This window comes from Salvelinus namaycush, chromosome 30, assembly GCF_016432855.1.
Source record: "Salvelinus namaycush isolate Seneca chromosome 30, SaNama_1.0, whole genome shotgun sequence".
Classification (NCBI taxonomy): domain Eukaryota; kingdom Metazoa; phylum Chordata; class Actinopteri; order Salmoniformes; family Salmonidae; genus Salvelinus; species Salvelinus namaycush.
The window spans coordinates 14,925,428-14,949,536 of record NC_052336.1 but is presented as its reverse complement, the minus strand read 5'-3'; the positions used below and the strand labels follow the sequence as shown (position 1 = coordinate 14,949,536).

The 24,109-nt window shown below is 44.7% G+C and overlaps 2 protein-coding genes across 4 annotated transcripts; both read left to right on the top strand.

Annotated features, from left to right (window-relative positions):
* Nucleotides 1-967: 967 nt before the first annotated feature.
* LOC120025387 (rho family-interacting cell polarization regulator 1-like) lies at nucleotides 968-11,957 on the top strand. Of its 3 annotated transcripts, none has more exons than XM_038969938.1 (17): nucleotides 968-1,159; nucleotides 3,951-4,035; nucleotides 4,353-4,473; nucleotides 4,592-4,670; nucleotides 4,844-4,867; nucleotides 4,997-5,050; nucleotides 5,268-5,417; nucleotides 5,689-5,752; nucleotides 5,922-5,965; nucleotides 6,067-6,192; nucleotides 6,468-6,616; nucleotides 6,906-7,014; nucleotides 8,125-8,817; nucleotides 8,892-9,085; nucleotides 9,412-9,514; nucleotides 9,605-9,746; nucleotides 11,384-11,957. In XM_038969938.1, exons 3-17 carry the CDS (start codon nucleotides 4,382-4,384, stop codon nucleotides 11,449-11,451), a joined length of 2,091 nt encoding a protein of 696 aa, XP_038825866.1. In that variant the 5' UTR covers nucleotides 968-1,159; nucleotides 3,951-4,035; nucleotides 4,353-4,381; the 3' UTR covers nucleotides 11,452-11,957. The 3 variants fall into 3 exon arrangements, with proteins under 3 accessions (XP_038825866.1, XP_038825867.1, XP_038825865.1); XM_038969939.1 differs by having other exon boundaries at nucleotides 968-1,179; nucleotides 9,415-9,514; XM_038969937.1 differs by having other exon boundaries at nucleotides 968-1,179.
* An 818-nt stretch (nucleotides 11,958-12,775) lies between these two features.
* On the top strand, nucleotides 12,776-22,759 carry LOC120025386 (transcriptional repressor CTCF-like). The gene is made up of 13 exons (XM_038969936.1): nucleotides 12,776-12,963; nucleotides 14,383-14,665; nucleotides 14,774-14,965; nucleotides 15,122-15,473; nucleotides 15,842-16,012; nucleotides 16,129-16,262; nucleotides 16,336-16,456; nucleotides 17,790-17,939; nucleotides 18,061-18,221; nucleotides 18,439-18,621; nucleotides 21,014-21,149; nucleotides 21,275-21,433; nucleotides 21,645-22,759. Exons 2-13 carry the CDS (start codon nucleotides 14,393-14,395, stop codon nucleotides 21,923-21,925), a joined length of 2,313 nt encoding a protein of 770 aa, XP_038825864.1. The 5' UTR covers nucleotides 12,776-12,963; nucleotides 14,383-14,392; the 3' UTR covers nucleotides 21,926-22,759.
* The last annotated feature ends 1,350 nt before the right edge of the window (nucleotides 22,760-24,109 follow it).

Here is a 24,109-nt window from a genome sequence, read left to right as displayed (position 1 = left end):
TCTTACTCCTTTTGTAGCCCTCTGCATATATTCTATCCTCCTCCCATAACAGTTCTTCTGAGAAAATAAACATTTAGGGATGACATCTAAAATGTTAGGTGTTCCATAAAGATGTTAGGCTACCTCTTCAGTCTCTGTGCTGATATAGGTTAATTGTGTACATGCCTTTTATTTTCCTGCATAAGTAAATTCCTGATTATACCTCTACTGCCATTCATTCCAATTAGACTGGTTTGGATGTCTCTATGACCAATATAGCTGTGATGTTCACACCTTTCTGGACATTTGAGGGTCTATGACATAGCCCTTCTAGTAATTTAATAGGATCTCTATGTGAACCACCATGTTGGTGTAAGAAAAAATCTGAGAAACAGTTCTATATTTAGCACCACGTAAGAGGCCACATACTGTGTTGTCATGGAAACAGAACACACTTCGGCGTCCTAGTTTATGCTGTGGAAGAGTATATTAATCAGACCTGTTGAATAATTCAGTATAGGAAGAACTATACCCACGCTCAGAGAGACTGGCTGAACTCTCAACTCCTCCCTGCACAAAACGCTTACACAACTCAGATGTTCGCTGCACTTGAAGAAAAAGAGGTAGTGCCTTAATGCGCAGACACACATTAAGGCTATAGCAAATTCACACATGGCCCATACAACCTTCTATTAAACATTGTGTTTCTGTGTGTGTGAGAAAGAAGGAAATAAATATGTCCTAGAAGCTGTTTCTATTGGCCCTAAGTGCAGATGGGTATGTGCGACGCTTGATGGCTCCAGAACGAACACTGCAAGCAAATCCTGAAACGTCGATGTTTATGGAGAACTTATTTTTACCTCCCCTTCCTATTCCCGAGATATAACGGGAAATTTATAGTAACAGACGCGCTTTTTCCGTTTACCCCGAACGCCACACCCCTTACAAGGGGAGGGGTGTAAGCCCCGAGGCGTCGCCAGGAGAGGAGGGGGAGGGGGACGAGGAGATGGGAGAGAATGACAGTGACAAAGTGAAAAATTTGTTGGGAGTCCGAGAGAATAGCAGGACAGCGCCCATGCTGAAATAGGATAGGCCTAACTTTTTATCCTCACATCGAAACATCGGACTCTCGTGCTCCAGTCGGAATAGCGGCGATTGAAACATCGGGTCCTATGGACATGTACGTAACAACAGCAACTTGTAAGAATAATTTCCCTTTCATTTTCTAATGGGGTGGGGGTTGCATCCATAGCGTAATTTACAGTTTACAGTGTTATTTTCGGCTTTCTCACACTCTTCCGCTATGTGGCAAAGTGACAGTGTGAGCCAGTGCTCATAACTAGATGTTCTGGTAGGCTACTAAACGTTTTTAACTAGGCTTGGTTTTGTTCAAATTGAAAGAGGCATGTCATTTTCAAAACAAAAAAACCATTCTACCGAGGGTTGGAAAATTTTGCCGGGATGGACGGAGATGTCATGCTGTGGTTATCACCCATATCGTGACCGACAATACATCCTACTTTTATTTTTTGGTGACACAGAGTTGAAAACATCCACAAACACTGGCTCATCCACAAACACTGAGTCCAGGATCTCGAGTTTACTGGGTGGCAAACTTTGAGGCCATGTTCCAACTCAGTGGAGCATCCTAAACGCTGCGTAAATGCGCTGTTTTGGAGTGGTTCGCCATGGCCTATGTCGTCCATGTATGTCTGTGTTTTTGACGATAATCCCGTAATCTCTAATCCAAAGTACTCCAAATGCTTTTTTTCACACCGCTGGTGTCTGTCAATCTGTCTATGGGTTTCTCTACATCTCTCCACATGGTGCTTCCTTTATAATCTGTGTTAAAGAGTTTATTCATGCAGGGGACCAGTCCCCATCACCACTACCCAGAATGTAACTTTTGCCACCATTGTCAAAACAGACAGCATGGCCCTGCTTGTGCAGTGGAGAATGGATTTGACAGAGCTCCACATACACAACAGTGCAAGGCCACTGTCTCACAGTGATGACCTTATGGTATCATTTAATTAATCTCTTCACTGACTACATTATTACTATAATCTGTAATTCGAACCCTTTTTAGGGAGATCGTTCACAAGAAGGCTAACAGTGTCTTGTAAATATTACAAAGTTACAGTGGAGTAAGACTTGCAGTAGGTTACAGCAGGATGGTCAAGAAATATTGGATGGTTTGCATAAAGTCCATAGAGTATGGCTTCGTGTGTTTGTGTGTGAGAGAGTGGCCTGCTGCTCATGCGCTGGCCTGCTGAGTGTGTGGGAACAGCTCTATGGAAACTCAGCCTCGTGGGGTAATTCTTACAATCTGTCCTTTGTGTGCGAGTCGCCTGTGTAGAGGATTAATAATAGCTAATGATCCAATCAGCTGCTCACTAACACTGGTGAAGAAAGGGGTACACACACAGAAAAACATAAACATCACAAATATAGATCTACTGCAGTCTACACCTGGATCAAGAGGTGGCACTGGCAGGGATTGAGTTTCGTGATGTGTGTGTTTGGAAGAAAATGTCTGAGATGAGGTGTATGTGGGGGGGGGGTGCTGTGTTTTGTGTATGTCTATGTTAGTGAATGTGTTGGCTGGTAAAAAAAAGAATCCATAAAATGTAATAAAGACTGCCTTCATTTATTAGATTTGTTACCCAAACCACACCTCTATCCAAAACTAAACCTGACCTTGACTAACCCAAGCTAATCCTCTCAGCGTCCGGCTTGGATTAAGGATTAAACTGGACGCTTGGAATTCATCATGGTCTAAGGATTTCACAATCTTAGACCAGAAATCACTTGGACAGTTCCATGGTGATGGTTGAGGTTGCATGTGTACATTATATTATTGTACATTAAATAGGCTTCAAATTAAGATAATTTTAGTTTATCTGTCCATCCGTCCTTCTCTCCCTCTCTCTTTCTGACAGCCACTTACTCTCTCACAGAAACACCCAACCACAAAGATGCAGGGTGGAGTAAGGGTAACTAACACTGTTTGGGATAGCAATTGGTAGTAAGTGGTTTGAGTGTTCTGAGTGTTCTCAGCTCATTTACTGAACCTTTGTGTTAATTTAGGTTTGGCCTTCGCTATTAAGATCAAGTTTAGCCTTTAATCCTTTTGTGTTACTGTCTTATCATAGCTAAGACACTTACCCTGTGGGGTGGCTGTAATGCTTATTACACTCTGTTCTTGGAGAGGCTCTGTTCATGGTGACTACATGTGGCTGGTGTCTTGCTTGTTTAGACTGTTATTGGATTCTCTTTTCCAGAGTACTTCGACCAGAACATTTTGTAGTGTGTGTAATGCATATGGCACAGTGGACACACATGCAATCTAACAAATGCCTTGAATATATAAGCAGGAGGAAGAGTGGCAGTTTTACACTCTTTCACACACGCCTACTCATATGTGTACACTTGCACACACAGATGGTTTTATATTCCTGGCCCAAGCTCCTCTGTAGAATTTCCTGTGTAGTCAGCCATCAGACTTCCTGTATTCAGGATTGGATGCAAAGGGGGAGGAGGTGGGGGGGGGGGGGGGGGGCAGGAAAGGAAAGGAGAGAGGAAGCACAAGCACAGAGTGTTTGCTGGAGTCAGTGTTGGTTGTTGAGCTATGTACAATGCAGCCACATAGCATTGGACACGACACAGCAGACAAGCTCTTAGGGAAGGAGGGGAAGTAAGTGAGTGGGAGCTAGGCTATGGTCTGTTAAATGGCTCTCCTTCCCGATACGCATTTTGTCTTCTGCAATATCACTTATCTAGTCCTTTCTCATCAACGGTCATGATAACTTGTTCTCAACTAGCTTACCTGGTTAAATAAAGGTTAAATAAAAAAATGAAGGAAAGGATGCTTTTGAAAATAAGCCATGGAGTATGGTAGAGAGTAATGGGAGAAAGAGAGTGTGTTTGTGCAACCTGTAATGTCTTCCCTCCTGTTCCTTTACATACAGGACGTGTCCTAGGATCTGTGGAAGCCACCCCACCGTGCTAAGTCCTCCCAGCATGCAGTAGGGGCAGTCCACCTTAACTCCACAGGTAAGACACGCACACATAGACAGACTCTCCACACCTGAATGCTGTAACACACTGACGGCTGGCACACAGACAAAAGCAAGTCCATCCTGCAGTGTCTGTGAACTGTGACCTTATCTTCCTCATTGAGCCAAATCTACTCATCGGCAGTCGTGTGTCTGGCTGCCTGTGTGTGTACTAGTCACTTATCCTCTTCACGCCCTGTGGAGTACGAAGCCACTACGAGCAAACACCATTGCATGTGTGTGTTATTGTCTCTCTCTTAATCTTCAGTACTCCACTATGTCTATTACAAAGTATCTTTCTCTCTCTGTGTTAAGTTCACAGCATTGCCCTCTAAAGAACCAGGATGTTTACAGGTTCTACCAAGAACCCAACCCCTAAAATACCTCAGCCTGAGCGGCTGGACGAGGTGTACTCTGCACTGAGGAGAGGCCTACAGTGAGTACACACGCACGCACGTACGACTGGCCTGGCTGTTGTAGCAGACAGGTCAACAGCGAGACAGGAAATGGTTCAAAGTGAAACAGGAAATGACATCACAATGCTGTGTTCTCAGGTCATTCCTGCAGGTCCACCAGCTGGAGCTGGACAGCCTGGGGCAGCAGATCAGAGAGAGCAAGAGAAATGGCCGTCTGGTGAGAACACACACCACTAATCACACCAGTACTAACCCATCATCACCACACTAGCCAATGTCACTCGCAACATCCGACTTAGGGGACGTTTAATTTCTCAGGACAGTCTGTTAGAGTAATACTGTGTGCAAGATGATGTTAACTGTTATATGCCTCCCTTCCTCTCTCTGCAGGGGTCTCTGTATGAGTTGGATAAGGTGGGTTTCAATCACACCAGGGGAGATGACTCTATTAATTCACAACTCTATTAATAAACTAATGAATATGTACATTTTGGGGTGATTTAATTACTGAATAACTTGTCTTTGATCTTTGTGCTTTATCAGCAAGTGAAGGCCATAGAGAGATTTATGCGTCGGTTAGAGTTCCACCTCAGCAAGGTATGACTTTGAGTGTGTGTGTGCATCTGCAGTGCAGTAAGATACCTGTTAGCCATACATTTGTCATAGTGTTGTCATAATGTTGTAACTACGAGTAAACTCTGTTTTGTTATAGTGTAACCATCTCTAATACTTTTTGGTAGCAGATTAAGGAGCTTTACAGGTCTGCATCACCATAGTGTTTCTGCACAGCTGTAATGTTGCTGTAACGTTCCAGGTAGAGGAGCTGTACGATGCTTACTGTATGCAGCGGCGGCTGCGGGATGGGGCCAGCAAGATGGTGGCAGCCTTTAACTCTGCCACAGGGAGCAAGGAGGCACGGGAGAGCCTGAATGAGGCCAACAGGGGCTACAGGGAGTACACTGAGGTAGGGGGCAGGGGCTTATGGGTACACTGGGGAGACATGTTAGAGAACAAGGCTATTCACTCTTTCATAGAGCCTTTTAACGTTTAAAACAGCCGTTTACAGAATGGAAAGTAAGGTAAAGTAAGTCTTGAAATAAGTAACTTATCAGAAATAAGAGTTTGACCGCAATGTCATGTTGCTCTGACAACAAAGATCACAGATTATTATTGATATGAATGACTCATTCTCTCTCTCTCGCCTCTCTCTCTTGTGTCTCTCTCTCTCTCTGCAGCACATGTGTTCCCTGGAGAGTGAACTGGAGAACCAGATGGGAGAGTTTCACATCAAGATGAAAGGTGAGTCATTTTCTCACCCTCCACTTATCCCCTCTTCTCCCACCAATTTGTTCTGGCCCTCAATCCCATCTGTTCTTACCACCTCCTCGCTCTCTTTCTCTCTCTCATTCTAGTGTTCTCCCTGTGTGCATATGTTATGTGCTGTAACTGTGTGTCTCCTGTATTGCAGGTCTGGTTGGCTATGCACGGTTGTGTGCAGGAGACCAATATGAGGTGAAAATAACTGACGGACACACACTCACCTACACTGACACATACACACATACAGTATGCGCACACACATGAGGCACTGATGGTACCCTTGACCCCCCTAGGTCCTGATGCGTTATGGGCGTCAGCGCTGGCGGATGAAAGGTCGTGTGGAGGTCAGCAGTAAACAGGTGTGGGACAGTGAGGACAATGTCTTCCTGCCTCTCATCACAGAGCTCCTGTCAATCAAGGTGAGAAAGCCCTTTGGATGGAGCATAATAGTGTTTATGATCAAATCAGTATTTACTGTAATTAACTCTGGATAAACGTGTTTGTGTTTATAATAACATATAGATATTATAAACATGTTTATAATAACGATATGTTATTACTGTATTGCCATGTTATTATCACATTATTGTACACAAACAGCAAAAATACCCAAAACTTAACAATGGTCCTAAAAAACATCACTTGCCGCCACCATTCAACTGACTGTGGTTGTTTGTCCGTTATGGTTGCCAAGGTGACTGAGCTGAAGAGCTTGGCCAATCACGTGGTGGTTGGCAGCGTGTCCTGTGAGACACTCGACCTGTTCTGTCCGCTGCCTCAGACGGTTGCCGTGGATATCAACGACTTGGGGACAGTAAAACTGAACCTAGAGGTCAACTGGAGGTCAGTCTCACCTCAATCATCCCTCTTTACCACTTCATCCCCGTCTCACCTCCCTCCACCTCAACCCCTGTTCCACCTTCATCTACCTCCCCATTCTATTGGTGATTGCCAAACCAGGCCATTTGTGAAGAGAAAGAGTACTGTTTGTGTTACGACTGACTCATACGTTTGTCAGTAGTAATAACACACGATACAGCTGTTTCTATAATATACATCTCTAATGTAATTATATTGCCCTCTCTCACTTTCTCTCTCGCTCTCTCACACACTATCCTTCTCTCTCTCTCAGTCCGTTTGATAAAGATGACCAGACCTCGACCTCCAGTACGGTTTCCAAGCGCTTTTTGTCCAATCAGAGCCCTCCAGACACACCTTCCATGCGCGAGCAGGTGTTTTATGTGAGTCATACCTTGTCCTCCCTGCCTCTCTCCCCAGCTTTAACCTATGCTTAAGTCAGCAGTTCATAATTGGCTGGAAAACCTAAATATTGTATTGTTTTATAGTTGTTATTATAACCATTGATTACTACTTGCTATTATTAGTTTGTTCTGTTTCAGCTGCTCCCTGGCTGCTGTGTTTGTAGGGGTAGAAGTGGTGTGTGTGTGTGTGTGTGTGTGTGATTGTAGTAGAGGTGTGTGAGTGTATCAGTGAGCTGTGTAGGAGAGGAGTGTGTGAGCGTACAAGATCGGGTTGTGGACCGTGTGAGTGTATTGGTGAGCAATGTAAATGTAGGAGAGAAGTGTGTGAGGATAGGAGTGAGTTGTGTGAAGAGTGGAGATCTGGTTGTGGAGTGAATGAGGGTACCAGTGATATGTGTGGGACCAGAAATGAGTATGAATGTAGCTGTGGTTCTCTTAGCTGTTTAATAGTGGTTGAGTAGTAGTCCAATTTCTCCCTCTTCCTCGCTGCGCTGAAGAGCATTTCTCCTCGGAGCAGGGCCAGACTGGGCCAACGTTGGTCAACATTGGAAGTGTTCCGTGACACCTTGGCGGACAGGCTCTCTCCACCCAGCCGCGTCCACTCACAGTTGGTGTGTGGCTGCATACAGTTGAAGAAGTGTGGTTGTCTGTAGTTGAAATATGGTGGTCTGGTTAGTGTGTGGTGGTTTGTAGTCAAGTCAGGATTTTCAGTGTTCTGTACTTGGTAAATGTGAACTAGCCAGTGAGTGAGCCTTGGTCCATGTAGTCTGATCATTGCAATTTAATGAAATGCAGTGTCATCTACGGAATTTGATTATTTTATTCTTCAGATATATTGAAAATCATGTTTGTATTTAAAGTGTACAGTTCTGGTATAATTGTTCTGTCATTAATGGTGTTTTAGCCAAGTTAAGTGTATGACAGCAACACCAGGTCATCAAAATAGGAATTTCAATTCTCCTTTCCAGATGGAAATAAATATATTTTTGTTTTCCATATTTTGTCAGATGGACTTGGCTATTATTGATGATATCTTTCTCTCTTCCTCTGCCCCCACCCCTTCCCTCTCTCATTTATCATTCTCTGTAGTCTCTATTGAGGAGACCAGGGGAGCTGGAGAATGGAACAGTCTGGTCAAACTCCTCTGAATCATCAGACGACTCTTCCAGCCCAGCCATGGGACACACACACAGGATGATGGCCACTCACAGCCTGCAGACCACACCCACTGTCCAGATCTCCTTCAACCCCCGCCAATCAAGCGTCTCTACCCCATCCCTCTCGTCCAATCATGAGGAAGGGGAGCCAGGCGCCACCAAGGGATTTGGCGAAACAGACTCTGTGAAGTGTATACTGCTGAATGGCCATTTGAAGTGTTCTCGATCCCTCAGCCATATCAGTGAGAGAGCCATAGACTGTGCTTCGACGAACAGGTTGTCTGACCAATCAGTTGAGTCCTCTGAAACGCCAGAGCCCCTACCCCGCTTAGACCTTGAAGTCTCCTGTATGGCTTCTCACTGCTCTAACCAAGACATGCATGAAGTCTTGGACTTGCCTGAATCTGGGGGCCCAGAGACATGTGTTTCAACCCCAGTGGATCAGGGTGATGCTCCTCCGGCCTCAACACTACAGGCTGAGAAGCCTAGGGCTGGAGTAGAGCCTCTTCCCACAGACTGTGTACTGGGAGAGGGACTGAGGGAGGAAAAGTCCTCCACGGAACACAATCACAGACTCCAATCTACCCAGCCACAAGAGCTAACACTACCAGAAGAGACAGTGACTGTGAGTGTATGTGACAGGTGTGTGGGTAGACATGTAATTGTGTGATGTGTGTACTAAGTCTCTTTCCTCCATAGGGTCGATCTCACAGTCGGTCCTCCAGCTTCACTCAGGAAGTTGAGACTGCCATGGAGAGCTTTGACTTTCTCAACTGCTCTGACCTTGATGATGAAGAAGAGGAGAAAGAACAAGAGGAAGAAGATGAACAGGAGAGGGATGATAAGGAGAAGGGACAAGAGAAGGAAGACAAGACAAGAGACTCTGCTGATAGGTCAGCATTCTCTTCTCTTATGTATCAGGCTCTAACTGAACTCATCCTGCCATCTAGTGTTTGGAAAGCGGAAACACGTGAATTTAGTTGTCTGGATGGTGGATTTATTTTGTATAATACTGGGTGAAGTTGCATAGTGCTGTTTTCTAATGCTGTACTCTCACACTTCTTTGAATGTGCCAAAATCCTTCATATCCATTTCATAAGACAGAACTTTGCTCAATATTTTGTATTACACAGAGTGAGTCAGAGTCTGTGTGTGAGTGTGTATGTCAGATTAAGTGTCGGATTGTGGTCTGTAATATTCTCCTTTTTGCTTTCCTCAGCAGTGATGAGTGTGAGGACGATGTTATAGAAATCATTGTCGAGGCCCCTGAAGGGTTCCGGAATGAGGACTGTCCTCCTCTAGATGCAGACTGCAGCTCTGAGGTAATGATCATGGGTTTATGCATGTATAAATAGTGCCTTAGATTTCAGTGTTCTAAACTGTAGACAAGTTTGCATGTAAAATGTACGTAGGAGGAGGAGAGTAGCGAGCAGCTGCAGGCCTCCAGTGAGACAAGGGACGAGCAGGAGGAAGAAAAGGAGAAGGAGAAAGTGGAAGACAAGAAGGAGGAGGAGCAGGTTACAGAGAAGGACATCCCTGCCAGGCAGGAACATGGTGAGAGGGGAGGGTCAAAACAGGGGAAACTGCTAACTTGAGTGATTTGAAGTGTGAGTGGTGTTGATCGAGATGTGTGTAATTTGTATATACAGTGCATTCGGAAAGTATTCAGACCCTTTCACTTTTTCCACATGTTGTTACGTTACAGCCTTATTCTATTTTTTGGGGGGTACAAATTTATTAAAAATAAACAACTCATATTATATTTACATAAATATTCAGACCCTTTACTCAGTACTTTGTTGAAGCACCTTTGGCAGCGATTACAGCCTCGAGTCTTCTTGGGTATGACGCTACAAGTTAAATAAAGGTTGCCTGGTTAAATAAAAAGGAAAATAAAACAAGCTTGGCACACCTCTATTTGAGGAGTTTCTTCCATTTTTCTCTACAGATCCTCTCAAGCTCTGTCAGGTTCGATGGGGAGCGTCGCTGTACAGCTATTTTCAGTTCTCACCAGAGATGTTCAATCTGGTTCAAGTCCAGGCTCTGGCTGGGCCACTCAAGGACATTCAGAGACTTGTTTCCGAAGCCACTCCTGCGTTGCCTTGGCTGTGTGCATAGGGTCATTGTTCTTTTGGAAGGTGAACCTTCGCCCCAGTCTGAGGTCCTGAGCAGGTTTTCATCAAGGATCTCTCTCTGTACTTTGCTAAATTCATCTTTCCCTCGATCTTGACTAGTCTCCCATTTGCTGCTGCTGAAAAACATCCCCACAGCATGATGCTGCCACCACCATGCTTCACCATAGGGATGGTGCCAGGTTTCCTACAGACTTGACGCTTGGCATTCAGGCCGAAGAGTCTAATCTTGGTTTCATCAGACCATAGAATCTTGTTTCTCATGGTCAGTGTCCTTTAGGTGCCTTTTGGCAAACTCCAAGCGGGTTGTCATGTGCCTTTTACTGTAGAGTGGCTTCCGTCTGGCCACTCTACCATAAGGCCTGATTGGTGGAGTGCTGCAGAGATGGTTGTCCTTCTGGAAGTTTCTCCCATCTCCACAGAGGAACTCTGGAGCTCTGTCAAAGTAACCATTGGGTTCTTGGTCATCTCCCTGACCAAAGCCACCCCCCCCCGATTGCACAGTTTGGCCAGCTCTAGGAAGAGTCTTGGTGGTTCCAAACTTTTTCCATTTAAGAATGATGGAGGCCACTGTGTTCTTGGGGACCTTCAATGCTGCGGACAATTCCTTCAACCTCTTGGCTTGGGTTTTGCTGTGACATGCACTGTCAACTGTGGGACCTTATATAGACCGGTGTGTGCCTTTCCAAATCATGTCCAATCAATTGAATTTACCATAGGGGGACTCCAATCAAGTTGTAGAAACATCAAGGATGATCAATGGAAACAGGATGCACCTGAGCTTAATTTCGAGTCTCGTAGCAAAGGGTCTGAACTTAAGTAAATAAGTTATTTCTGTTTTTTTATTTTTAATAAATTAGCAAAAAATTCTAAAAACCTGTTTTTGCTTTGTCATTATGAGGTATAGTGTAGATTGAGTGGAAAAAATATTTCATCAATTTTAGAATAAGACTGTAATGTAACAAAATGTGGAAAAAGTCAAGGTGTCTGAAAACTTTCTGAATGCACTGTATTGATTGTGGAGTTGTCATTGGTGAGTTGTATTTATGCTTCATGCAGGTGATGAGGCATCCTGTGATGAGGAACCCCGCTCCACCCCCAGCAGTATGGCCACCACTGTCCTTTAACATAATGGAGATGCCACTTCCTCAGACCATTATCAGATGCCATCCTAATCCCACCACTCTCCTAAGAGATCCTTACCATTTCACCACTAACAGATCAAAGAGACCCGCTCCTCTTCTAGATCAGACAAGCGATTTCGGCCATGTGGGTGGAGATTGCGCAAATGAACAGAAATATATTTGCTTCCCTCTCTCCACTCGTGAATGAAAACATTAATGACTATTGTTGTCCACTCATCCAAAGGCCACACGTACGCACACAGTCACCTTACAGTGAAGATAGACATCTTTAGTCTAATGGAGTCTCTTCAATCAGAAAGTGCCTTAAATTACAGAAAGGGGGATTGTCAGTTAACAAATACATGAAGAAAATGAACTTTTATTACGAACCAGAGAAGAATATGAAGGAGTATACAGTTTTGATACATTGTTTATTTTTAGGATGACTTACAGATTGTGCACAATAAAATATACAATTATTTACTGTTTCATATAAATAAATAATGTTGAGCAAATATGTTGCCTCCTCTCAATTTTTTTAACTTTATTATAAAAAATCTGTTGGTAAATCTACTGCATTGGATGGTATTTCTATGAGTGTACTTTCAGTGTGCTTTAAAATCAATGTTTGAGAATGATAACAATTAAACAAAACCCCTCAAATGTTCTGGGCTGGCATCCACTACTCAAAAAGCAGCACTTTTATGTCCATGACTTCCAGACTTCAACATCTTTCTAAACTGTACTGCCCTCTCCTGGGTCATGATGAAGAGGCCATACAATTTTCCACAATATTATTTTCACCTTTAATTAAATTATTGATAATTGGAAGGAGGTATATGGGATATACACAGTGCTTGACTTGGACTAAAATAGGTGTCGGTACAAATGTTTGGTACCGGTACTGTATATTTTTAGGTGCAGAGCTAATATTTTATAAGAGGATTAGGAGCTCAAGCAGTAGAACGTTCGAGGGGCCGGTACAAGTCAAGCAGATATACACTATAATAGCCTGCTTCAATCCTTCCCAGCTCCACAATAACATCTATGTAATAAAAGCTACATCTTGCACAAACTATTCTTACAAGCATGCATTTATGCTGTGGTTGCATGGTAGTCTTTAGTCTTGAAATATTTAGCTTTTCATAGTAAAATAGCCCTCTTAAGGTAATGCAAACTTAAGTCTAGGAAAAATACAACTTTTTTGTAGTGTGGAAACAACTGTCCACCCAGAACCACGCCCCCGAAACCTTGAATTCAAAACTGGCGCCCAGACGTCACTGCCACCCAACTGCTGCGGTACCACCCTCCCACTTCTCCCGTCGGGCCTCTGTCTGCGCATGCACACTCGCCTGCTCCAGGCCACCATTTTGTGTAGAGACAACTCTGTCAACGCGTGAGAGGATTAATCGAGCTGGGACGCAAGGGCAAGCTTCCCTACCGTCGCCAGAGGAAGACCGAACAAGCACTGAGCGCTCAAGCAAATTTACCCGGAAAAGGAAGACCGAGGACCAGGTAAAACGTCACTTTCTCCGATGAAGGGGGGGCATTTTTGTAGGAGCTGTCGTCGGCCTCTAGGTGTCACGGTGGGGCTCGCGGTCCAGGCGACTGGCGGGGGGGTGTTTGTCTCCCTCTATCGTTATCGAAAATTTACTAAAAACATTTATAACCCAGAAGTTAGAGCTTCTGTTAAACGTATTAGTGTATTTGGACTGCTATTGGTTCGTGTTAAGGCACGGATGGCTTTATAAATGCTTTAATGTTTAGGGTCTTGTTTAGGCCAGGCGTCCATCTTCTCGTGCCCATTGTTTCCTCTTTTGAGAAGAGAACCTGCGTCTCCGGGTTCTAGAACGAAAGCTCAACATTTCGAGTTTAAACTTTGTATCAATTTCAATGTAACATCATTAATGTTTCCTGTCACTCATGGTGCTACGATTTGAAAAAAATAAAATGTATCATATCTTCTGTAGTCTCAGATTTACTACATAGCCCCTGATCTGGATAGTTTTAGTCTATGTTCTAGAACCATCCGATGGTTCTAATATCAACACTAATTGTATAATACTTTCTATGGATTCGTTATTTTACTGCTTCTCAAAATGGGGCTCTAGTTAAGTTGGCTCGGTAACTAGGTAAGGTTTCCGAGAGTAAACACGGAAGGAGGGAATGTAGAGTAATCTCTTATTATGTAGCCCAAATAAATCTGCGAGCACGGAGAGTAACGTTAGATTTCTTCCAAATCAGAAACTAGATTATGGGTTGGTTTTCTATCATCGGCACCACGTCCCATCGCGCCAGCCTGGTCCGCCTACAGCCGACTTTCGATTTAAAACTTGTCATGAGAGAGGGAGCTCGAGCTCCCTCTATAACCAGCACGCTGTTACAAAAACATCCACTATACCAGGGCAAGACACGAGGGTGATTCGGGTAGTTTCCTTTTACCAGTGAGTTTTATATCCCCCCCCAAATTATCTGCTTATTTTGTATTTTGGCAGTGTTCTTTTTTTATTGGGACTTTGTCAAATGGTTGGTAGATCAGAGAAGTAGGATTAAAATGAAAATAATCGGCTGATGTTCAGTGATTAGGCCTGGCTTGCAGTCAGTGTTCTAATTCATCCCAAAGGTGTTCGATGGGGTTGAGGTCAGGACTATGTCCATGCCAGTCAAGTTCTTCCACGCCGATCTCGACAAACCATTTCTGTATCGCTGAAACAGGAAAAGGCCTTCCCCAAACTGTTGCCACAAAGTTGGAAGCACAGAATCGTCTACTGGCAATGCTTGTCTATGGAGATTGCATGGCTGTGTGCTCAATTGTATAGACTTGTCTGCAACGTGTGTGGCTGAAATAGCAGAATCCACTTATTTGGGGGGTCCACATACTTTTGTGTTTATATAGTGTATCATGTGTCAAAGTTATTTTTATGGTCTTATCAGGTCGTTTTCTATGGAGGGTGAAGTCGTTTCCTTTGAGACCGCTCAGGTCGAGGGTCTCCAGGACAGTGGGGAGGGAGCGGAGCTGCTCCAGACTGCAGAGGCTGCCCTGATGGAAGGGGGTGTGGCACCCCAAGTGGTGACAGGAAATGTTGAAATGATGGTGATGGACACCCTGGACTCAACCCTTGACCCTGCCCTGCTACAGATGAAGACTGAGGTCCTCGAAGGGGGCGGCACAGTGACGGTCACCGGGGGAGACGAGGGACAGATCATCACCCTGCAGGTTAGTGTGATTTGTGAGTTTACGCTGAGAAAGGTTTGGAAGATATCCTTTGTAAGCCAAACTTGTAGGCATAAATTATTCAGAGAACTGACTGTGTCTTGACTTTAGGTGGTGAACATGGAGGGCAACATGGAGCAGACGAGTGCAGCGCTGGGGCTTGGACAGCTGCAGCTGGTGCAGGTTCCTGTCACTACAGCCACCGTGGAAGAACTGCAGGCCAGCTTTGTTGACGCCTCAGCAGGCAATACTGAGGCAGAGCCAGTGATCTGCCACACCCTCCCTCTGCCCGAGGGCTTCCAGGTCGGACGCTACTCAACTACAAACACACTTTAAACAAGCATTTTAATGTCCTGCTTAATGTTTCTATACACACTTTGGCCTGAAGGCTCCTGTGAGATGCACTGACTATAATACAACTCTAATCCCTTCCTGGCATATTGTTTTTGTCTGGTGAAGGTGGTGAAGGTTGGGGCGAATGGAGAGGTGGAGACAGTTGAGCAGGAAGAACTGCAGGCAGCCCAGGATGAGCTCCAGGTGACCCATGGAGAGGAGGAGGAGGAGGAAGCTGAGCCCCAAGTAGAGGACCAGACCTGGTCCAAAGACCCAGATTACCAGCCAACTGCTGGCATCCGCAAGGGAAAGAAGGGCAAGAAGAGCCGCCTGCGTTACGGGGAGGGGGAACGAGACATGGACGTGTCTGTATACGACTTTGAGGAGGAACAGCAGGAGGGGATGCTCTCTGAGGTCAACGCTGAGAAGGTTGTGGGCAACATGAAGCCGCCCAAACCCACCAAGATAAAAAAGAAAGGTCAGAGTTGTGTGAAAGGTCAAGTTTTGTGTGTATGTGGGGGTATGGCAACCCCTCTCTTTTGGGGTGTGAGGAGGAGATCTGTGTGTGTGTTAAAGGGAGAATTGGCGATGATGCAGGAAGTAGAACGCATATTTCCGCAACAGCTATGAACGTTGAAGCGCAAGGCTCAACTTCATGCTGTTTTGGTCCCGTGGCTACCACACTCTTAACAGTGTGAAGCGACTCTGTGCACATGTGCAGATACTGTGTGACAGTGCGCGCGACGTCTTGCATTTCGCTCATCTCAATATCTGTGGTGCTGCTCGTGGCAACGTCATTTCACTGAGTCTACCTTTTAATGTCTTTAATAACCTATTGTCTCTCAGGTGTGAAGAAGACGTTCCAGTGTGAGCTGTGTAGCTACACCTGCCCCCGGCGCTCTAACCTGGACCGCCACATGAAGAGCCACACAGATGAGAGGCCACACAAATGCCATCTGTGTGGGAGGGCCTTCAGAACGGTCACACTGCTGAGGAACCACCTCAACACACACACAGGTATCTACAGACTCTCATGTTCAGTCGCAGGCTGTTAAAAAAAAATATATATATATCCTTATTGAATTGATAGGGTGCGTGTTAATTATGTTTACTATTGCCCCGTTCCATTTTAGGTACTCGTCCTCATAAATGCCAAGATTGTGACATGGCATTTGTGACCAGTGGAGAACTGGTGCGTCATCGTCGCTACAAACACACATTCGAGAAACCCTTCAAGTGCTCCATGTGTGACTACGCTAGTGTTGAGGTAAGTACATTTGCAATGTATAACTGAAATGTTTCTGGAATGTTGTTTAAATCTTTCTTTCTCTTTGCCCCAGGTGAGTAAGCTGAAGAGACACATCCGCTCCCATACAGGCGAGAGGCCCTTCCAGTGCAGTCTGTGCAGCTACGCCAGCCGAGACACTTACAAACTGAAGAGACACATGAGGACACACTCAGGTAACACATACCCCAATCTCTCAGCCTTACACCCAAGTATTCCTGATTTTAGTTCTGTTGATCGATGCTACACTACTTGACCAAAAATATATGGGCACCTGCTCGTCGAACATGTCATTCCAAAATCATGGGCATTAATATGGAGTTGGTCCCCCCTTTGCTGCTATATCAGCCTCCACTCTTCTGGGAAGGCTTTCCACAAGCGCATTAGTGAGGTCAGGCACTGATGTTGTGGCTTTGTCATGCTGAAACAGGAAAGGGCCTTCCCCAAACTGTTGACACAGAGTTGTCTAGAATGTCATTGTATGCTGTAGGGTTGGATTTCCCTTCACTGGAACTAAGGGCCTTAGCCTGAAAAATGAAAAACAGCCCCAGACCATTATTCCTCCTCCACCAAACTTTACAATTGGCACTATGCACTGGGGCAGGTAGTGTTTTCCTAGCATCCACCAAACCCATATTCATCCATCGGACTGCCAGTTGGTGAAGCGTGATTCATCACTCCAGAGAACGCGTTTCTTCTGCTCCAGAGACAAGTGGCAGCAAGCTTTACACCACTCCAGCCGACGCTTGGAGTTGCGCATGGTGATCTTAGGCTTGTGTGCTTTTGCTCGGCCATGGAAACCCATTTCTCGAAGCTCCCGATGAACAGTTCTTGTGCTGACGTTGCCTCCAGAGGCAGTTCGGAATTCGCTCGGGAATGTTGCAACCGAGGACAGGTGATTTTTTTTTTTTATATATATGCTTCAGCACTCGGCGATCCCGTTCTGTGAGCTTGTGGCCTACCACTTCGCAGCTGAGCCGTTGTTGCTCCTAGACATTTCCAGTTCACAATAACAGCACTTACAGTTGACTGGGGCAGCTGTAGCAGGACAGACATTTGATGAACTCACTTGTTTGAATGGTGGCTCCCGAGTGGCGCAGCGGTCTAAGGAACTGCATCTCAGTGCAAGAGGCGTCACTGCAGTCCCTGGTTCGAATCCAGGCTGCATAACATCCGGCTGAGATTGGGAATCCCATAGGGCGGCGCACAATTGGCCCAGCACTGGGGCAGGCCGTCATTGTAAATAAGCATTTGTTCTTAACTGACTTGCCTAGTTAAATAAATAAAATGCCGGTGCCACGTTAAAAGTCACTGAGCTCTTCAGTAAGGCCATTCTACTGCCAATGTTTGTCTATGGAGATTGAGCACACAGCCAATCTTATACACGTGTCAGCAATGGGGGTGGCTTAAATAGCCGAGTCCACTAATTTGAAGGTGTGTGTGTGAGATAGATAGATATACATCTACAGTCTCGCATACAACCTAATAAAGCGTCCCTCTCTCTGGCAGGTGAGAAGCCATATGAGTGCTACATCTGCCATGCTCGTTTCACGCAGAGTGGCACCATGAAGATGCACATCCTGCAGAAGCACACAGAGAATGTGGCCAAATTCCACTGCCCCCACTGTGACACAGTCATCGCCCGCAAGAGCGACCTGGGTAAGCGACTCGCTTGTGCACAGTCATATCTCCTCTGCTGAAATACGGTCTTGTAACCTTGAGTGGATCAGTCTGTGTTCCTTACATTTGGATTGTCCCTTCCTTCCTTTTTCACTCTCAGGTGTGCACTTGCGGAAGCAGCATTCGTTCATGGAGATGGGCAGGAAGTGTCGTTACTGTGACGCTGTGTTCCACGAGCGTTACGCACTCATCCAGCACCAGAAATCCCACAAGAACGAGAAGCGCTTCAAGTGCGACCAGTGTGACTATTGCTGCAGACAGGTACGTGAAAGAGACCTTCTCTGCTTGTTTCCTCTCAATCTTCGCTGATTTGAAATGGCGGATGTCCACCAGATATTTGCCATCATCAATCTCAGAGATGAGAAGAGGCCACTAGATTATTTAGATGCATCCCATGGATATGTTTGGAATCAGCCGGAGACTGTTCTAGACCTCGGTGTGTTCACTGACTGTCCTATGTTTAACCTCTGACCCCTAGGAGCGTCACATGATCATGCACAGACGCACACACACGGGGGAGAAGCCTTACGCATGCAGCCAATGTGAAAAAACTTTCCGGCAGAAGCAGCTGCTGGACATGCACTTCAAACGCTACCATGACCCCAATTTCATCCCCACTGCCTTCGTCTGCAGCAAGTGTGCCAAGACCTTCACTCGCAGGGTAAGGGGACAATACACATCCACACTGCAAACTAAAGGACTCCTTCACATCCAAACCCATATCCTCCAGAGCAGAATACAGGACACACAAAAAAACACACCCTCTCACCAGGTTGGGGAGGATTGAAGCCTAGTTGCTCCACAGTGTGTTGTGGTCTTAGTGCCTTCAGAAAGTATTCATACTGCTCGACTTATTTTACAGCCCGATTTCAAAATGTTTTTCTCTCGCTCATCTGCACACAATACCCATAATCACAAAGTGAAAACATGTTTTTCGAAATTTCCCCAAATTTATTGTAAATTAAATATCTAATTTCCATAAGTATTTACTCCCCTGAGTCAATACTTTGTAGAAGCACCTTTTTCAGCAATTACAGCTTAGAGTCGTCTTGGGTCTGTCTATCACCTGGATTTGGAATGTTCTCCCATTTCTTCCAGATTTTCTCAAGCTCTGTTAGAGCCACTGAACACGCCAATTGGCAGGTGTTTTTTATGTTGCTCATTAAAAACGAGATTTCAGTCTTTCCTGACCAAAATCCGCATTTGGTTAATGATTGTACCCCATGAGTCACTGAATATATCTAAGAGAACTCAAATCTGTAAATAATTTTTATGTTTTTGCCAAGGATGTTTTAGTTGCACAATTTTGTTTCTAACTAAGGTGTTTGGTGCAGTATTTCTCAAGCAAAAACATTTTTACACAGTGTTTTATGTGAACATTTGGAGCTGCTGAGCAGGTCTGTCGCACTGTCTATGCTATTGGATAGAGGGCAATCACCGCAGCTCTTCATCCCATGTTAGTGGGCAAATGGACATTGTCAAATCAAAACAATCTTAATTTACCCGTTGTGATGCATGAATGTTTTAGACGACTGACTTTGTCCCAAATATCATGTTTACACCTTTTTAAATAATTTTGACACTAGTTTCTGACTCATCAGTCATTTTTCAAAGGGATTTGTTGCTTTTTAATGGCAGTCACTCTAAGTCAGATGGGGAACGGCGGTGAACAGCCATCTTCAAGCCTTTCCACCGATTTTCAATGGGATTTGTGTCTGCGATTTTTCTAGGCCACTCAAGGACTCTTACATTCTGTTCTGAAGCCATTCCAGCGTTCCTTTGGCTGTATGCTTGGTCATTTTTCGGTTGAAACGTAAATCTTCACTCCATTCTAAGGTCATTGGCTATAAAGCAGGTTCTCATCAATGATTTACCTGTATTTGCCTCCATAGTGCTTTGCATTCAGGCCAAAGAGTTAAATTGTTTTCATCAGACCACAATCTTTTGCCGTATGATCTGTCGTTCACGTGCCTTTTTGCAAACTCCAGGCGTGCTGGTGCCTTTTTTCTCAGTAGTGGCTTCCGTCTGCCCACTCTCCCATAAAGCCCAGATTGGGGAAGTGCTGTGGATGTTCTCCCATCTCAGCCATGGAACTCTGTAGTTCTGTCAGTGGTTATTGGGTTCTTGGTCACCCCCCTGACCAAGGTCCTTCTTGCACGGTTGCTCAATTTGGTCGGACGGCCAGCTCTAAGCAGAGTCTGGGTAGTTCCATATTTTTACAATTTCCCGATGATGGAGACCACTGTGCTCTTTGAAACTTTGAACACTCCAGAAATTGTTTTATACCCTTCCCCAGATGTCTCATCACAATTCTGATTGTTCCTTGGACTTCATGATATAGTTTCTGCTCTGACATGCACTGTTAACTGTGGCACCATATATATAGACAGGTGTTTCTTTCTAAATCATGCCCAAACAATTTAATTAGTCACAGGTGGACTCCAATCACATTGTAGTGACATCTCAAGTATGATCAAAGGAAATTGGATGTACATGAGCTACATTTGGAGTGTCATAGCAAAGGGGTGTGAATACTTGTGTAAATCAGATTTCTGTATTTATCTTCAATAAATGTGCAAACATTTCTGAACATGTTTTCACTTTGTCATTATGGGGTATTGTGTGTAGATGGGTGAGCGAGAATATATTTAATCCATTTTGAATTTAGGCTGTAACACAACAAAATGTGAAATAAGTCAAGGGATATGAATACCTGTTTACATTTAATAATTTTTCCCATTATTAAAAAAAAAAAAAAATGTTACACATACGAACAACGACTACATCTCATCTGCCCAGACCCACATGCTCACACCCCATCCCTAGTACCTGCATTATTGTTTGCCACATGGCCTTAAATTGTACCAATTTGTCTTTCTAGGTTGCCCATGCTATTTCAAAAAAAAAAAAAAAAAAAAATCCCATTATGTTAATGGTTGATTTACATGTTTTTAGTATACATTTTTTCAAGATGGGTGATGAAGAGAGTCAATGGGCTGGATGATTATCTCACTATTTTCTGAAGGCACTGTATATGACTGTTTGCTCCTCAGAACACCATGCTGCGTCACGCGGAGAACTGTAACGGAGAGAACACCGGCGACGAGAACGGAACCCCGCCCAAGAAAGGCCGCCGCGGCAGAAAGAGGAAGATGCGCTCCAGACGGGATGACGACGATGACGAAACCGGTACGACCAAGTCACAGTTAATTTTATTGTTCATATACATGCAACAATATCATATAATATTATTTAGTGTGCATCTTAAGAGTACAGTGCTAAAATCAGGTCTTTCTTGTTCCTCTCTTCCACAGAGCCTGAGCTGGATGACATTGAGGAAGAGGAGGAGGAGGAGGAGCTGCTAGCTGAGATTGAGGTGGAGCAGGCACCACCGGTTGTCCCTGTCCCTGCCCCTGTTGGCCCGCCAGCCAAGAGGAAACGTGGAAGACCTCCCAAGGCCAAACCTGCCCCAAGTGAGTCACACTCTGGTACCCTGTTGGAATATTACAAAAAGTACAACCCTCCCTACTTAATTTCTTGAAGGAATCACTTTTCATGCAGACATGCAATCGAGTGAATACTTTGGCCTTCACATATTTAATCAGGTGCAGATCACTGATTAGTACCCAAAGGGATTTAAACCAGCTGAACAGATGTGTAGAAGTGGTTTTCTTCTTCCCTCAGCGGCGGCAATCATCCGTGTGGAGGATGAGACGACAGGCGAGGTGGATGACATAATCGTGAAGAAAGAGATGAAGGCCGAGCAGGCGAGCCAGGAGGAAGAAGCTGTTGAGGATGAGGTGCCAGCAGTAGAGGTGGAGCATGCTGAAGGAGAGCCTGCCAATCAGGTAGAAGAGTCATTCCAGGGGGAGGAGGTGGTGCAGGAAGTGGCACTGTCTGTCACAGAGGCTCCGCCCAACGGTGACCTCACTCCTGAGATGATTCTCAGTATGATGGACCGGTGATGAAGACGAAGCCTCTGTCTACATCTAACAATACAAATGGTCCCCTATCTGTACACTCACATGCACCCCATTTGTACCCACTCTCAAACACACATACCTGCCCTCGTATACACCGTACACGTATACCACACATGCACACCCCAGTTATAACCTTAGATCTCTCTCTCTGATGTTGATGATAATGCCTGGGACATGTCTAAAGATACCTTTAGCCCATTCTATTTTTTTAAGAGCTTATTTTCCTCTCTTGCGATCTCTATCTACATCCCACTGCGAAACCCCTGACACCCTCATGTTGAATTATGTTTGTATACAGAATCTAGATAACATTATGCAGAGTGTTGTCACTGGAAAAGATGTAAAGAGAGGGGGTGTGGTTTAGATCATCATGATGATGTATTATGTCATAAATCATGTCCTCATTCTGCTGTCAATTATGTTCTAAAGGCCCTCAGAATGCCTTCTCTGTAGCATATTTTGGCCCACATTTGATCTCTTCATGTTGGCCCTCTTCTCGTGCTCTGTTGTCTGTAAAAAAAAGTATCATGCGCTTTCACCCATGGAATTAGCTGTTAGGGGTTCAAAGGTTAGGGGGGTGGGATGACCTGAAATATTCTGCTTTTACAAACTGTTATGCTGTTTTCAAATGAAACGCAATACCTTGCTCTTGTTAAAGCTTTTAGAATGTATTCGTTTTTTGGTTTGATGCTTTTTTTCTTTTGTACCATCAAAATGAAATGCTAGGGGACTTGAATGGCAATGATATGATTGGAGGGGTGGGAGAATGCTTGACTGTACAGCCAATAATAATACAAATAAAAAAAGATCAACCTACTGGGGTGTCATGAGTCAATTTGCTTCAGTTTCAGCCTTGATTAGGCTAATTTAGTATGGCATGTAGTGCTGAAATATAGACACTAGGATGTTTGATCATGTTCAGACTAGAGTATAATCTGCCCTATTTATCTGCTACATGGTTCTGACACCTGACAGAAGGCTTATGCCCACAAGTCTCTTTTTTATAAACCTGTTTGGAGTAGTAGGTGTAATAGACTATTTTGGTTGTTCCTGTTGAATTTCTTTCAGTGGATCTGTCTGATATTAGGTGCTTCATTAAAACACAATTTCTGTCCCCTCCATGGTTTTCCCTTGCTTGATATTTTAATCACTTCGTGGTGATTTACACACACTAGAAACCCATTGCCAGATCACCAGTCATCCCCTGAATTTTTTATATCCCATCCATGTAAAATGTATTATTAATTTGTAATTTTAACACATTGTTCCCTTCCTGCATTTTGGTCAGTTCCATGAAGAACCTTAATTTCTATTATAAATGAATATATACTAGACTGCCTTGTGCACCTGCACTGCTCTCCCTCTAGCACAAGCTCTAAATTTCTCCATTCTCTCTCCGTCTTCTCATTCTTTCGGTCTTTCTGAAGGAGGGGGGGAGGAGAAAGGCGAGGCCCCTTGTTGTCAAATCTGTCAGTCTAGCTCAGCTTGGCCCCTCCTACCTTGGTGGAGACAGTGAATACTGCTGCTGGTGCCTTTAGCAACGGTGCCTCGGCAACAGAGCCACGGCAACGGAGCACCACGGCAACGGAGTGCTGTGTCTCCCCTTATGGAGCTTCCATTGGGCGGGCCGGCCCTGAGGCACTATACCCGCAGCAGACCTAGACCACACCGACAAAACCAACACCTCCGCCCCAGCAGACCACAGGTACAGGGAGATGGAGAAAAAGGGGTGCTGTGTAGAGGCATAATGGTAAGGAGGGGGAGATGTGATGGGGTGCAGGGGAAAGGAGGGATGGAGGGAACATGCCTGGTGCCTGCTTGATTCAAGGTACTTGGATCGCAACAGCAACCAGCTGCTTGCATATTCAACACCAATAGTGTGTGTTTGTGGGGATTGCATTGGTGTATAGGATTGTGATTGTATGTGGCTAATTTCTAGGGCTATATAATGCTTCGCCTGAAGCTGGCGGGCTTTTTCTTGGTAGGTGTTTGTGAATTTTCTCTACCTTAGCCATCATCACCTTATCCATTGTATGCCTGCCATTGGTACTGTATCAGTCACGATCATAGTTAACACATGTAATGCTGGTTTTGTTGGATGAACTAAACCAAACCTAATCACATGGGCAGCCTTAGTGCCACAGGACATGACATCATAGAGTCTTA